The sequence below is a fragment of the Saccostrea echinata genome, unplaced genomic scaffold, assembly GCF_033153115.1.
Source record: "Saccostrea echinata isolate AGI-Se365-2 ecotype Australia unplaced genomic scaffold, CSIRO_AGI_Sech_v1 ptg000086l, whole genome shotgun sequence".
NCBI lineage: Eukaryota > Metazoa > Mollusca > Bivalvia > Ostreida > Ostreidae > Saccostrea > Saccostrea echinata.
Genome location: NW_026889835.1, coordinates 861,423 through 874,843, shown reverse-complemented (window position 1 = coordinate 874,843; position 13,421 = coordinate 861,423). Strand labels below are relative to the sequence as shown.

Below are 13,421 nucleotides of genomic sequence, written 5' to 3'. Positions count from 1 at the left end.
TAATGAAATTCAGTGGAAATAATTCGGAAAGAAAAATACAAAAATTATTCCAGTGAATGGTTTTCTATTTATGTAAACAGTATTTCAAATCAGACTGCTTGTGTTCAGAGACGGTCGATTTCTTGAAATGGGATTGAATTTTAATGAAAGTGGAACCACTTCCGGTTGTAAACAAACCATAAATATTTGTCAATAAATGCTTTGAATAAATATTTAAAAGCATAAAAGAAACGAACAGTTGAATATATGTATAATTTCATTGCACTTAAAGACAAAAACATCGCTTGGATCTGCACATAGTAAAATAATGTCTAAAATAATTCCCAGCTTTTGGTTGGCGGAGTTTGAGCAACATGTTCTGGCTTGACAACATATCTCATGTGTTTATGCATGGGCGTCAAGTGTAATGATCTTACTCGCTGTACACAGACTATGGCGTTGATCTTAATCAAAGGAATTATTATAGACCTTTCCAAAGGTAAACTTATAAGAAATATTTATAGATAGCTTTTGGTTTAGTAATTTGTTATTTGTAATAATATGTTCTTAAAGTCAAAAAACAAACAGTAATTCTAAGATCTTTTTTTTTTTTTACTGTATGGTGCTGCAGTGTATGACAAAATTTTATTCCGCATTTGAAATTCAGCTTTTTTTATGTTAATAAATGCAAAAATCCTTAAATTTTTCATGATACAAAAATGATCCTTGTAAATTGTAATACGTACTGAAATGGCACTACTGTTTGCATAGGTGAGTTCTCAATCAAAATGATCTTTCAGTCATTAATATGTGCAAAATCAAAAACATGATTGAATATTTTGCATTACTTTAAAGCAGGACATAAATAACATTTATTTATGTCTTTGAAATCATGACATAACCCCTCCTGACAAATTGTTTCAGAGTTTTTGTATGGAGGTAATAAATAAATGGGTATTTGGCAGATATAATTTTTTCATTAAAAGAACACTGTAATAACATGACTACTTGATTATTAAATTTCAATATTAAAGATAGTCGCAGATTAAAATACATATGCTGCTGATGCATAGCATCATCCCCTTTTTTATTTGTTTGAAGTTTGATGCATATTTTTGTCTCAAAAAAAAAAAAAAAAAAAAATAGAGAGAGATGTAATAATGCACAAGTCTTATATTTATGAAAAATTGAATTTTAAATCATATTACAAATGAATTGAAATCTCTTTTAAGTTCAGTATGTTCAGCAAGGAATTTTAACCCAAATCCATTTAAATAAAATTTAAACCCTGTCTAAGATTTTTTTTATTCACCTGTGTCTTGCACTCCCTGTTTCATCTTTGAGCAGATGTAGGTGGTAACAAAATTTATTCTGGCTAAAAATAAAACTAAGAATTCCAATCCTTTAAATTTTTACTGGTAATTAATAATTTAAAGAGCTAGCATGTGCTGCACCATGGAATTAAAATGCATGCAGAGTTCATTATAGGACACAAAATGCTAATTAAGTATTGCAGTCCATGACTTTGTGAATCCATAGAGTAAAAATGCAGCAAATTTTTATGTATGGACTATGGTTGACAGATGTTTGATGGATGATAGGTAAAAACCTAAAATAGATTAGGAATTTAACTGGATATGGGAAATTTTTAAATAGAAATGGAATGTTAATATATTTAGGAGTAAGAATCAATATTTATTTTATCTCGGTTCTGGGTTTGATCAGGTATACTATGACAAACGTGTCTGAGCAGTGTAATACATAGCCAGTTATCTTGAACATATGTAGTATACAAGTTTTATGAATGAGAGTTTATCTCAAGTGTATTCAGTCTTAACAAGTATATTGACAAATTTGTAAATTGTTTAATCTTGTTTTTGGATTATTGGCAAAGAAGCTAGACATTATTCAATGTTGATAAGAATTTACAGGAGGGGACAGTACTGTGCTTAAAATCAAGTATCAGTAATTTACATACACTCCCTGTATAATGTTTAGGTCATTCACTTTTAAGAAAAGATCTTTCACTCCTATACTTAGTCTCAGCCAAGAATGGGCAATGTTTTATTTTTTTATTCAGAAGATTCAATTGTACTTAAAAACTGACAAATACTGTTTTAAACTTATTTCACAGTTTCCCACATGAATATAAGCAATGCCTGGTCAACACCATGTTCACTTTAGTGATTCAACCTTACAAGACAGAGAAGAATCACAACCACGCAAATTGGAAAGGTAATTATTCACTGTAAAGTTTGTTGATGGTCAAATGGAAGTTCACATTTAAAATTAATCAAATGGTTTTAATCTTCAAAGGTATGGATTATACCAACCATTTTTTTTTTTAGTATATAATTTTTTTTTAATTTTTTTTTTTTTTTGTTTGTGGGAAAATAAAGATCATCCATATTGCTTTTAAACTTTAATGAGGTTCAATACATCATTTTTATGGTTGAAATTTACAAAGTTAAACTCCATGAAGTTTAGGTAAGAATTATGAAGGAATAAATGTGTAAATGTGTTCATAACTTTTAACAATATGTTAGACAAGTTGAAAAAAAACCAAACAAACAAACCTACTTACCCACCCTGAAAAAATGGACTGGAGTACACCCCCTTCCAAGAATAAACTAAAAATTCAAGTGCAATACTATATATACTGTAATACATGTATGTATACATGTTTGTGTATGTTAGTTTTATATTTTTATATTAATATTTTTATAGCTTATGTACCATGTAGCCTATTGATTTCATTAAAAGATTTGAATATATCTTATTTAGATTGTCAGAAGACATGGCCATGTTAAAGTTTCCTAAAGTGAAGAATATTTTGTGGGACCATGACAGTGCAGGAGATGATGTACACCTTAGTCTCTCATACTACAGGTAAGTAGAAGTATTTTAACTGTTCAGATGAAAAAAATGGAAGATGTCAGAACATAAGGAGTTAAAGAAATAAAAAAAAAATAAAAGAAAGAAAAGAAATTATTCAGTAAAGCTCAATATTAGTAATTATTATCATCCTCAATATTATGGTTACACGAGATTTTTATCTTAAAGTTGTACTCACATTCCAGGAAACCTCAGCTGTATGTTACAGAAAAGGTACTGCGTTTTGCTCAGAGGCACCTGGAGAGTTCTCGAGGAACATCCTGTAGTTGTGCTCTTCAGGGATCCATTGCAGTAGATCAAGGTAATGTCTGACTTTCCAGTCTTACTCCATAATGTATAACATCTTGTGTGATATATCATATATAAGAGGCAATACATACATAGATTAATGGTTCTATTAACTGTGAGATGATATGATTTTGTTGTAGATGGAGAGGGCGTGACCTTTGTTCTGGATAGGTTTGACCCTGGAGGGGGAGGCACTGTCAGCTGTAATGGTCTTACACCAGGAGATATCTCTGTTCCATTTGAGGTTTATCTTTAATTTACTGTGAAATATTTTTATGTGCTCTCTTTCCTGCTGTATAGTAAATTCGGAAAGGAAATGTTAAACAATGTCTTTAAATGTTTTATAGATGTCTGGAAACACAAAAGAAAACCGTCAAGGATCACAGAATGATTACTTGAATGCTCTAAAGGTATGGAGGAAAGAAACTAAAATGTACTTCCTGTCTGTTCTTTTAATGAAATTTTTAAATTTAGTTCAGTGATTATCATTTTTGTTGCACTGATCAACACTATGAAAAAAAATTGAAATGATTACTGCCATTTTTTCAGCTTTTACAACAGAAAATTAGCAGTAAAGATCCAATAGAACTCAGTAATTTTCTCCTTGTAAGAGGATGGTGCAATTTTTACACACACGGCGATAAAAGTGTTCATCACATTGACTTTGATGTTGTTACCTTGGCAACTGAATTTAAGGTCTCTCCAATATCAGTTGTTCCTATAGTGCCAACAGCATTGTCTAAGAATTTGTCTGGGCCTATGAGTCTTAGTCATTTACAGGGGGAACCAAAGACTGGGTAAGTGTAATAAGTAATAGGATAGATATATAAATTTTGGAAAATAAATGTGTTATACTGCAATTTTATTTATTTGATATTTTGTTGCAATATACGGATAAATCAAAGACTTATGTTCTGTCCCAGCTACCTCACCATGGACCATACCAGAAAAGTTTTATTAGTGCTAGAATCTGATCCTAAAGTCTTCAATCTCCCATTAGTGGGAATGTAAGTATATTGAATTACCTGTTGTATAAATTTATGCCACTCAGGTATAAGTTACATTTGTATTATGGAAAGAGTTATTTTTTGATGAAACATTTGATATCGATATATCGAGTAATCAAAAGTATAGCAGATATATCGAACAACTTGTAAAAATCGGACAAAGTCTTTGAAAATGAGGATACAACTCTAATAGTCATATGATATTTAGGTAAAATTTTGTTATTTTCACTTAAACTTACTGAAATGAGTTAAGAAGCAGTCATTTGAACAACTTCAATAATAAACTAAATGATGTAACAAGATTAATGGTGAAATGTTTACTAAAATCAATAAACGTTTAAACAAACAGCTATAAACAAAACAGTTCCATTGAAACAGGAGCGTACATGTCAATATCTTGAATTACAAGGCTAAAAGCTTGTAAAGTTGTAATAATTAAGTTTACCATTTTTCTTTGAAAGTCATCATATTGCAGATTTTATTTAAGAAATAAAATATGTCAGAAAGGACAATACTGCAACTATAGGGTTATACTATAGTACATTGTCAAATCCGGTTCAGTGATAACAAATTCAATTCAACATTGACACAGGATTAATTGTAATGTCTTAATCATAAAATGTTACTTATTGAAATATTCATATATTGTAATAGCTATCAGCTTGGAAATTGGAATTTATGTTTAGACCATATGAGGTTTTCATAGTTGTGTGCATCTGATTTACAGAAGCAATTCAAACCGAAAACATTTTTATTGGACAGTTGATGTGTTTTCCTGGTAAATACAGTGTATGAAGAAAACAACATGGTTGTAGCAAGAAATAAATTTAGATTTATTCATAACAATAATCTTTGTGTAAATGTTTACTCATTTCATAAATGTTTGGAGCAATAATTAACTGAAACATCACCATTTACATGTGTAATCATTTCATCCTTAAACAAAATGAAAGAAAAATTTTAAAAGAGAAGAATATGAACTCTTAGACTGTCATATGGACTTTGAATAAAGAGTAGAGGTCCATGCCCTGTAAGTAAATGTGAAACCATGCGAAAAAAAAAAAGGGGAAATTGTGGAGATTTTGTTATGTGAGAACAATCAGAAATGTATTGATACTCAAAAAATGTATGATATCATATCAAAACAGTTGAAATTGATGATATATCGATATCACTTATGTTAGTGACAGGAAAATTATGGGGTGGGGGAGAGAGAGGGTCAATTAATGATGTATAGAGTTATAAATATTTTAAATGACTTCTATTTATTTTATTCTAGATGGATTAGTGGTGTGTCCTATGTATATAGTCCATTTGTCTGGGCAAGCTGCATCCGTTACCTCTTCAACTCTAGCATAAATGACAGGTATATAATCCGTACTATTTAGAACAGTTATCTTTTTACTCTGAGATTAAAGAAGATAATGTAATACAATTTCATTTCTGAACCACAGGTGCTTGAGGATAGCCCCCCCCCCCCCCCAAATATAGACCCTCGGGCCATTTTGACTTTTTCCTCATAAATTATCTTTCATTGTCATATTTGTGATAAAATCCATGGCATCAATTCAAAAAATTACCTAAAACAAACATTTTATGAAAATTTCTACCAGTTCATTTTACACCAAGTATTTAAGGCCATCATTAAAAAAAGTTTTGTTTGAAGTATTCCAAGTTTCCAACTCATATTTTTCAAGGTGATTAGATACATGTAGGTACTTTTTATGCCCCGCCATGAATATGGCTGGGGCATATAGTGTTTGTCATGTCCGTCTTGCTTCCTTCCATCCTTCTGTCTGCTCTTCCATCGCAATTTGCATTTAGCTCAGTTTCAAAGAAACTATCCAAGATATTTTCATCAAACTTCATATGCTGATAGATATTGATAAGAGCTATGCAACTGCATCAAAATTTTTTTACCCTGACCTTTCCTTTGACCTTGACCTCACTTTTCTTAAATTAGTGTTTAGCTCAGTTTTAAAGAAACCCATTCAGGATAGTGTTATCAAACTTCATATGCTGATACATACTGATGTAAGCTTTTCAACTGCATCAACATTTTTTGACTTTGACCTTAACTTCATTATTAGTGTTTAGCTCAGTTTTAAATAAACCATTCAAAATATTTTTATCAAACTTGTGAGAACTATTCAACTGCATCAAAAATGTTTGACCTTGAACTTTCCTGTGACCTTGACCTCACTTTTCTTAAGTTTTCATTTTGCTTAGTTTTAAAGAAACCATTTAAGATATATTTATGTAAGCTTATGCACTTATACATAATTTGGTGAGAATTTATCATCTATATCCAACTTTTTAGATTTCAATTTTAAAGAAACTATTCAAGATATTCTCATCAAATTTCATACACTAATACAAATTTTCATGTTGCATTACTAATATACCCTCGGCGGGGTATTCATGTCCTATGGACATATTTCTGGGGTTTTTTTTAATTTCTTACACATAATCATAAAAATCACAGACTTAAAAAATTTATTGATGTTTGCATTTTACACAGGATAGTCAAGAAAAAAAATCTAAAATACTGAAAAAAATTATTGGGTGGTGGCAATTTTGACAGGTCAATCAGAAAACATCTTATTGTTTGCCCTTATATTAATATAATGAATATCTCAAAAAAAAAAAAGAAACAACAAAACATCTGTTGGTTGATAACTTGCTGTTTTATTTGACAGAGTTTGTGCTATACCTGAACCCTTCCTATTGGTGCTATACAGTCCTCTACACTCCAAGCCTGAATTTTATGATGTTACTATACAGAACACAGATGGAAAACCCCAGTTTGACCTCTTCTCAGGCTATGAGGTTGTTAGTCTAGCAAAAGTGAGCTCATGTTACACAATAATATGCAATTAAACTTAGGTATTTTGAGCATTGACATCTTGAATACCATTGATATGTCAAAATAAGTTGGAAGTCCCAAACACTCTTGCTTTTATTTTAATTAACCACAATATCTTGCATCTTTGGATATCTTGGAGATTTTAAGACAGTTAGAGATAATGAGGTTTGACTGCGTGTTTTGTTCCTTAGGTTTATGAGAACATAAATTTCATATGTAAACTAAGAATAAAAGATTTTTTTCTATGCCATGGGCAAACGGTTTGATGTAATATGTTTGCATGTTTTAGACTAAAACCAACAGTTCTCAAAACAGTGTGGAACTTGAACTTAGTGCTACAAAAACAGGAAAGAAAAGAGAGACATTTGATGCTGCATTACATGAATTTAGCAGTTTCAGGTTAGTTCAACAAGGTTCTCTAAAATGTTTCTTAACATAGTTTAACGTAAATTATTCATCACAACTTCTGAGAAAAAGTATGAACATTCTTCTATGAAATAAGTCAAAGTTAAACATTGGTATAACAATTACTGTAAATTCACATATAAAGTAACACACTATAGTTATTTTCTTTTGTAAATGCAGTTTACAAATGAGCTATATTTACATGTGTATTGAATTTTATTTTGTATTGTAATTGTTCTTTAGGTATATTAGATAATAATAAAAGTACCTGAATATTTCTTTCTTAATTACCCCAAGCATGTTATGACATTGTGCCGACAATGCATTCAAGGCATCTGTAAACAACTCGTAGAAAGTGAAATTAGTATCACACATAAATTAAAATCAATGTCATTGAAATGTTGATTTAACATGGTATTTTTAAAAAATGCATTTTTAGATATACTTCATTGTTTATAAGTGTGTTCTAACTGTTCTTCTAAACAGTGGGTGTTTCGAATCCAAATGGCTGGATATTGTTAAACAATCATTGATCTGATTAAGGTCCATTGGAATTAAATTTAGCAGTTATGATACCCAAAATAGAAGTAAATAAAAATCAATCAAATTTTTTAATAAATTTTGGACATTTATCTAACTGCACATTGACTTATATACTGGTAAATACCGGTAAATATAATACATTAATTGAAAAGCCTGGGGGGGGGGGGATACACAATAAACTTACAATGTAAGTCCATAGAGCTAAGAAAAGAGAGTGCCCAGAAGAAAGGGTGTTAGATTTAATTCCCATGTAATGCATATACCCCCTACTTTTGAACAATTTTCTGAAGAAAAAAAGATGCTTACAATACACGTGACAATATGGTATTAAATGTAATTTCGTAATTTTAAAACAAACTACATAATTTTATTGACGAAATCATAAATGTAATTAGACTCCTCTGATGAAATTTCAGACCCTCATTAAAGAAGACAGCTGTTGAGGTGCCTGTATCTGCAGCTGAATTGGAGGAAATGACGCCCAGAAGTCGACCTGCTCCTTACACATCACAGGTATATTGTCTAAGTTATTGACGAACAGATATGATACACTGAGTAAGTGATATAAAGCTCTCTTATGAAGTGTTCTGCTGTAGTGATGTTCAACTCTGATTTATCGGTACTTATGTGGTTATTGAGTGTGCAATACAAATCTTATAGATATAATTGCTTTATATGACATAACAGATACATGTACATGGTTTACTCTTTTATTTGGTGTCAAAGAGATAAAATGTACTGCTCTGAAAATGTCAGTATTACACATTTCTGTATGTATGTGTCTTTTGTTAATAGGTGCCTAAAGCTGTTCCAATGGTACCAGAGGTTTCACTGATATTTGGTGATGATAACTCAGGAATACTGACAGATACTGGGCCTAGACAACCACCCATCATGCATGGCAAACCAACTGGAGTTCATCATGTTCAAGAATTTTTATCCAGTACTCATCAACCATTACAGCATCCACAGTCTAGTCAAAATCAAAACCCAACACCCAGTATCCACAGCAAGCTAACCAGTCATTTCCCAAGTGCTCCAAATTTGCAGCAGATGAGATCAGTGAAGCAGCAACAACAGTGCACATTACCCTGCTGTTCTAAGAACAAAGTGATGCAGAATGGTAGACTTGCTCAAAATTATTTATCCAATGGAATATCTCAGCAAAACAAAGCACAGAATGGTATGGAGACTTTTCCTCAACCTTCTAATGCTAGACATCACACTAGATCCATGACTACAGGGTCACAAAAACATAACAATGGGAATGTTTATCTAGCACAGCAGGGATACCCTAATCCAATGTCTAGCAATGACCCATACAGGCCAGCACCCCCTCAACATGGTGTACCATTCTGCAGAGGGATGTCTTATCCAGGTCATGGAGGTCCTCCCAGTGACCTGAAACGAACTTGTTCATGTCCTGACTGTATGTACAGTCTTCCTGTACAAAATGCACAGACTCACACGCCAGCTCAAATGCATCCACAAAATTATAGTGTACCTTCCAACTTGATGCACCAGACAAACCATCCAATAAATCCAGGAACCTCCTTCCCCAGACCAGCACATATCAGATCACAGTCTCAAAATGCTCTGCTACCACAATATTCTAAAGCTTTCCCTGTGATGTCTCAGTCACATCTGCCACAGAATACTCAAAAACCAAGTTACCCACGTCCCATGCTTCCTGCAGAAAATGCTCCAGTTATGCAACCTGTATCCCAGGAAATTGTTATTACCCATCCACCCCAAACTACTGCAAATACCAGATTGCAAGAATCAATTCCACTTCCTCAAGAATCTGCTTTGTCACCTGGCATTGCCACTGAAGCTAGGAGCAGTCAGGGAGATAGCAGTGGAAGATCTAGTGATGACAGTGGTTTTAGCATTACTCCTGAAAAGAAAGCAAACAACTCAGCAGAAAATAATACAGACTTCCAAGCATCAACTTTTGGAAAAGGGATTAACTGGAACCAGGTGCCCCCAGAGGTATATCAACTTCTCTTGCAACAGGATGCTCAAATGAAACAATTGCAAGCTCAAATACAAACTTTGATACAAAATCAGAGTGTTTCAACTCAACACACAACCATGACAGAACTGAACTCCACAGCAGGAAAGCCATCCATCCAAAATGTAACAGGAATGGAACAAAATGCTCAGAAGTGTGAGATGGGAACCAACACCACAGTGTTCTACCCATCAGACAGGAACTCTGTAGCTCTGCAAACAAGTCCTGTCAAACAAATGTCCAAATCCCTAGAACCTGTGGTTCCTCTCTGGACAAAATCCCAGGAATATCCAGACATTGGAAGATCCCAGGAGCATTCAGACATGGGTGGATCTCAAGAATATCCAGACAGTGCCAGGTCTCAGGACTGTCCAGATAGTGCCAGGTCCAGGGATCCTCCAGATAGTGCCAGGTCTAACAGGAGTTCCTCCTCACAGCCTGTTAATGGTCATATGACTGATAGATCTAGTCACAGTTCTCACTGCAGCCAAACCTCCCAGGAGGGTAGTAATTATGAGGCCCGCACCCCGGCAGAAATCAGACACAGAGGAGTTCTGCCCATGAACAGCACAGAGAGGGAAGACTTTGATCTGAACATGTCACAGGGAGAACTGTGCAATGTGGTGAACAATGTAGCATTGCACAACAAGACCATGGATAGTATACACTCAGATATGATTGTGGACATGCCCAGCTACCATTCCTCTCCATCCAGGTATGCAATCCCTTGATTTTTTTTTTAATTATTATTGCATGCATTAGATTTTGTTTGCTTGGCCTTTTAGTATGTTTTATTTGAATATTTAATACTTTTGATAAGGTTTGATAACTGCTAATAAAATTTGATACCTGTTTATTTTTAAGGTCCCAGGTATCTCCAGACTCTGGATCAGGTGAGATTTCTCAGAGCCCAATCAGTGCCAGTATGTGTGGGGACCAGCCACAGTATAGTGGGGATTCAGAGGAGGAGGAGGATGAAGATGGGCCAGGGCAGCTAAGTGCTGACAACAAGGAGTATTATGACAAACTCATGGTAAAATGTCATATTGATTCATACTGTTACATTCTGTAAATCACAACAATCACAAATGAAAACAACAAGAATTCTGTTAGGTGTTTGGTTGTACAAAAAAATTATCTCCAAGTAAATTATAAAAGGGTATAAATGAGGGTATTAACAACATTTACTCATCCTTGTTGACAATATACAATATATTTTACAAGATCTATAATGCTTTGCAGTAAGAACATCAAAGAAGAAAGCTTATGCATTGTTTATTAAATGCTTATCTTTAAACATTGAATGTGGTACTTTTAGGACAACATTCACAAACTTCTGCAGCAGCAAGACAGTGAACTGACAGTTGACAATGTAACGGCAGATACTTTGCAGAACAATACACTACAACAGAGTGTGATGTTAGGACAGTACCTTAACTCAGTGAGGTATGATTGTCAATTTTTATATGATGATAAATGAAATTATATAACATGCTTGGTGAACAGCAGTACATGTAATACTTGTGCATTCATAATGATTACACATTGATTAAAAAACATCCTACCTGAAAATTGACATAGTGATCAGATCTGTATTAGCAGACCAGAAGTCTCTTTTACACAAAATTGATATCATCTTGGTTCTTCGTAGAATTAATGGAGGACAGAATCCAGTGGAAACAACATTCATTCCCAAAATTAACTACATGTCCATGATGTTTGAATCTGATTCAGACTGTTCTATGGAGATCAATGCCATGGCCATGAAATATCTCAAGGATGAGCAGCTCACTCAATTGACCAAACTTCAGACTCAGTCTCGTCTGAAAGGAAACAAGGATAGTCACAAGGCTAATCTACTTCGGCAAGTTCTGGTTGATGGTAAAGATTCAACTCCAGATGTTACCACAATGGGCATGTCACCCAATGATATGACGTTTGCCACAAGGAAGTACCTGGAGAAGTATGGTCTTGTTAATGACAGCGAGAGCACCAAGTCTGGAAATACCTCAGAGTCTACTGCAAATGACACGTACGAACTGAAAGTTAACTTCTCAACAGTAAACTCTCCAGTAAATTCTCCACAGAGAGCAGTACCAGACTCTTATCACACACCTGTGTCCCGAAAGTCTCGCAGCCCATTTCTAGACTCACTCAGAAGCCAGAGTAAAACTGGAAGTCCATTCCAGAATACCTCAGGAAGCCCAATTGTAAATAGCGCACGGATTATGGAGAATTCTTCAAGTCCATATGTTCACAATGGAACTGTATCTGACAGAACAGGCAGTCCATATGCAAATAGTTATAATGTGTCCTCCAGGACACCAGACAGTAGGAGAGAACCTATTGATAGTCTTCAACGGAGACTTCATGATGGATCCAACAGTTATGGAACAGAAGACTCCGCCCTTAGGACACCTGTCAGAAACAAGACTGATTCCTATGAAAATGAAAATCATAACATTACCCCAAAATCTACGCCAAACCAAAGAATGCAACCAGTGCTAAGACCAGCTTTCACACCTTCACCAAATCGTGGGGAAAGGCAACATATGTTGAGTCCAATTGCACAAGAGGAACCACCAGAGACAGGCCAAGCCAATTTTAACATTCAGCAGTCAGAGCATGATGATAAGGTCCTAGATATTACCAGGCTCAAAATGATGCCAAAGCTTTTATGATATTCCATGGTTGAACATGACAAACTTCATTTATTATACTTAGATAGATTTATCAACTTGTTGAGTTTAGAATGTAGAAATGTTGTATTTTTAGCACCTAATTGTATGAATACCTCTGCTTGAAGTAAAGCATCTAGGCATATTGTAAACATTTCGATGTAAATAAGGCACTTGTTTCTGCTCAGCACTGGTTGCCCCAGGCATGTCTTGGTGGTGTTTTAAATTTTATTTATTTATTTTATAAGCCCAAGGCTGTGATATTTTTGTCTTTTATTTTGAATTGGTCATTAAATGACTACAGGTATATTCCTTATCTGTCCAGAAAATTCAGGTTCAGTTTTATCTTTCCAGTTAATTACAAACTGATAATCTTTTCTTATAAATGTGTTTTATCAAAATTATACTGTATCAGTAAAGTTAATGAAATCCTTTATAATTTTTTAATATTGTATATCTTATAAAATTGTAGATACATAGGTTATAGAAAAAGAATAGATACATCTTTATTTAGTATTTATGTAGATGAAAAGTTGAGATTCATATGTGTAGTTAAGGTACGTGTATGTATTGAAAGTTTTAAGTAATCCATAAGTGTATGTAATTACAAATGCAAGACTTGTTTAAAATTTTTATATGAAAACCTGCATAAGATGCTAGTCAGAAAATGTGAGAACATGATAGCAGTAATTAGGGCATTGTCATTTTCAGAGTAGCAGCATACACACATTTATATAAAATGTATA

General features: G+C 33.6%; 1 protein-coding gene across 1 annotated transcript; it reads left to right on the top strand.

Annotated features, from left to right (window-relative positions):
- Window positions 1–330: 330 nt before the first annotated feature.
- On the top strand, window positions 331–13,044 carry LOC133176960 (SCL-interrupting locus protein homolog). The gene is made up of 16 exons (XM_061312023.1): window positions 331–478; window positions 2,114–2,214; window positions 2,764–2,868; window positions 3,060–3,175; window positions 3,303–3,406; window positions 3,510–3,572; window positions 3,712–3,959; window positions 4,086–4,169; window positions 5,449–5,535; window positions 6,869–7,016; window positions 7,325–7,434; window positions 8,400–8,496; window positions 8,779–10,712; window positions 10,862–11,030; window positions 11,316–11,443; window positions 11,649–13,044. The coding sequence occupies exons 2-16, from the start codon at window positions 2,135–2,137 to the stop codon at window positions 12,676–12,678; spliced, it is 4,503 nt and encodes a 1,500-aa protein (XP_061168007.1). The 5' UTR covers window positions 331–478; window positions 2,114–2,134; the 3' UTR covers window positions 12,679–13,044.
- The last annotated feature ends 377 nt before the right edge of the window (window positions 13,045–13,421 follow it).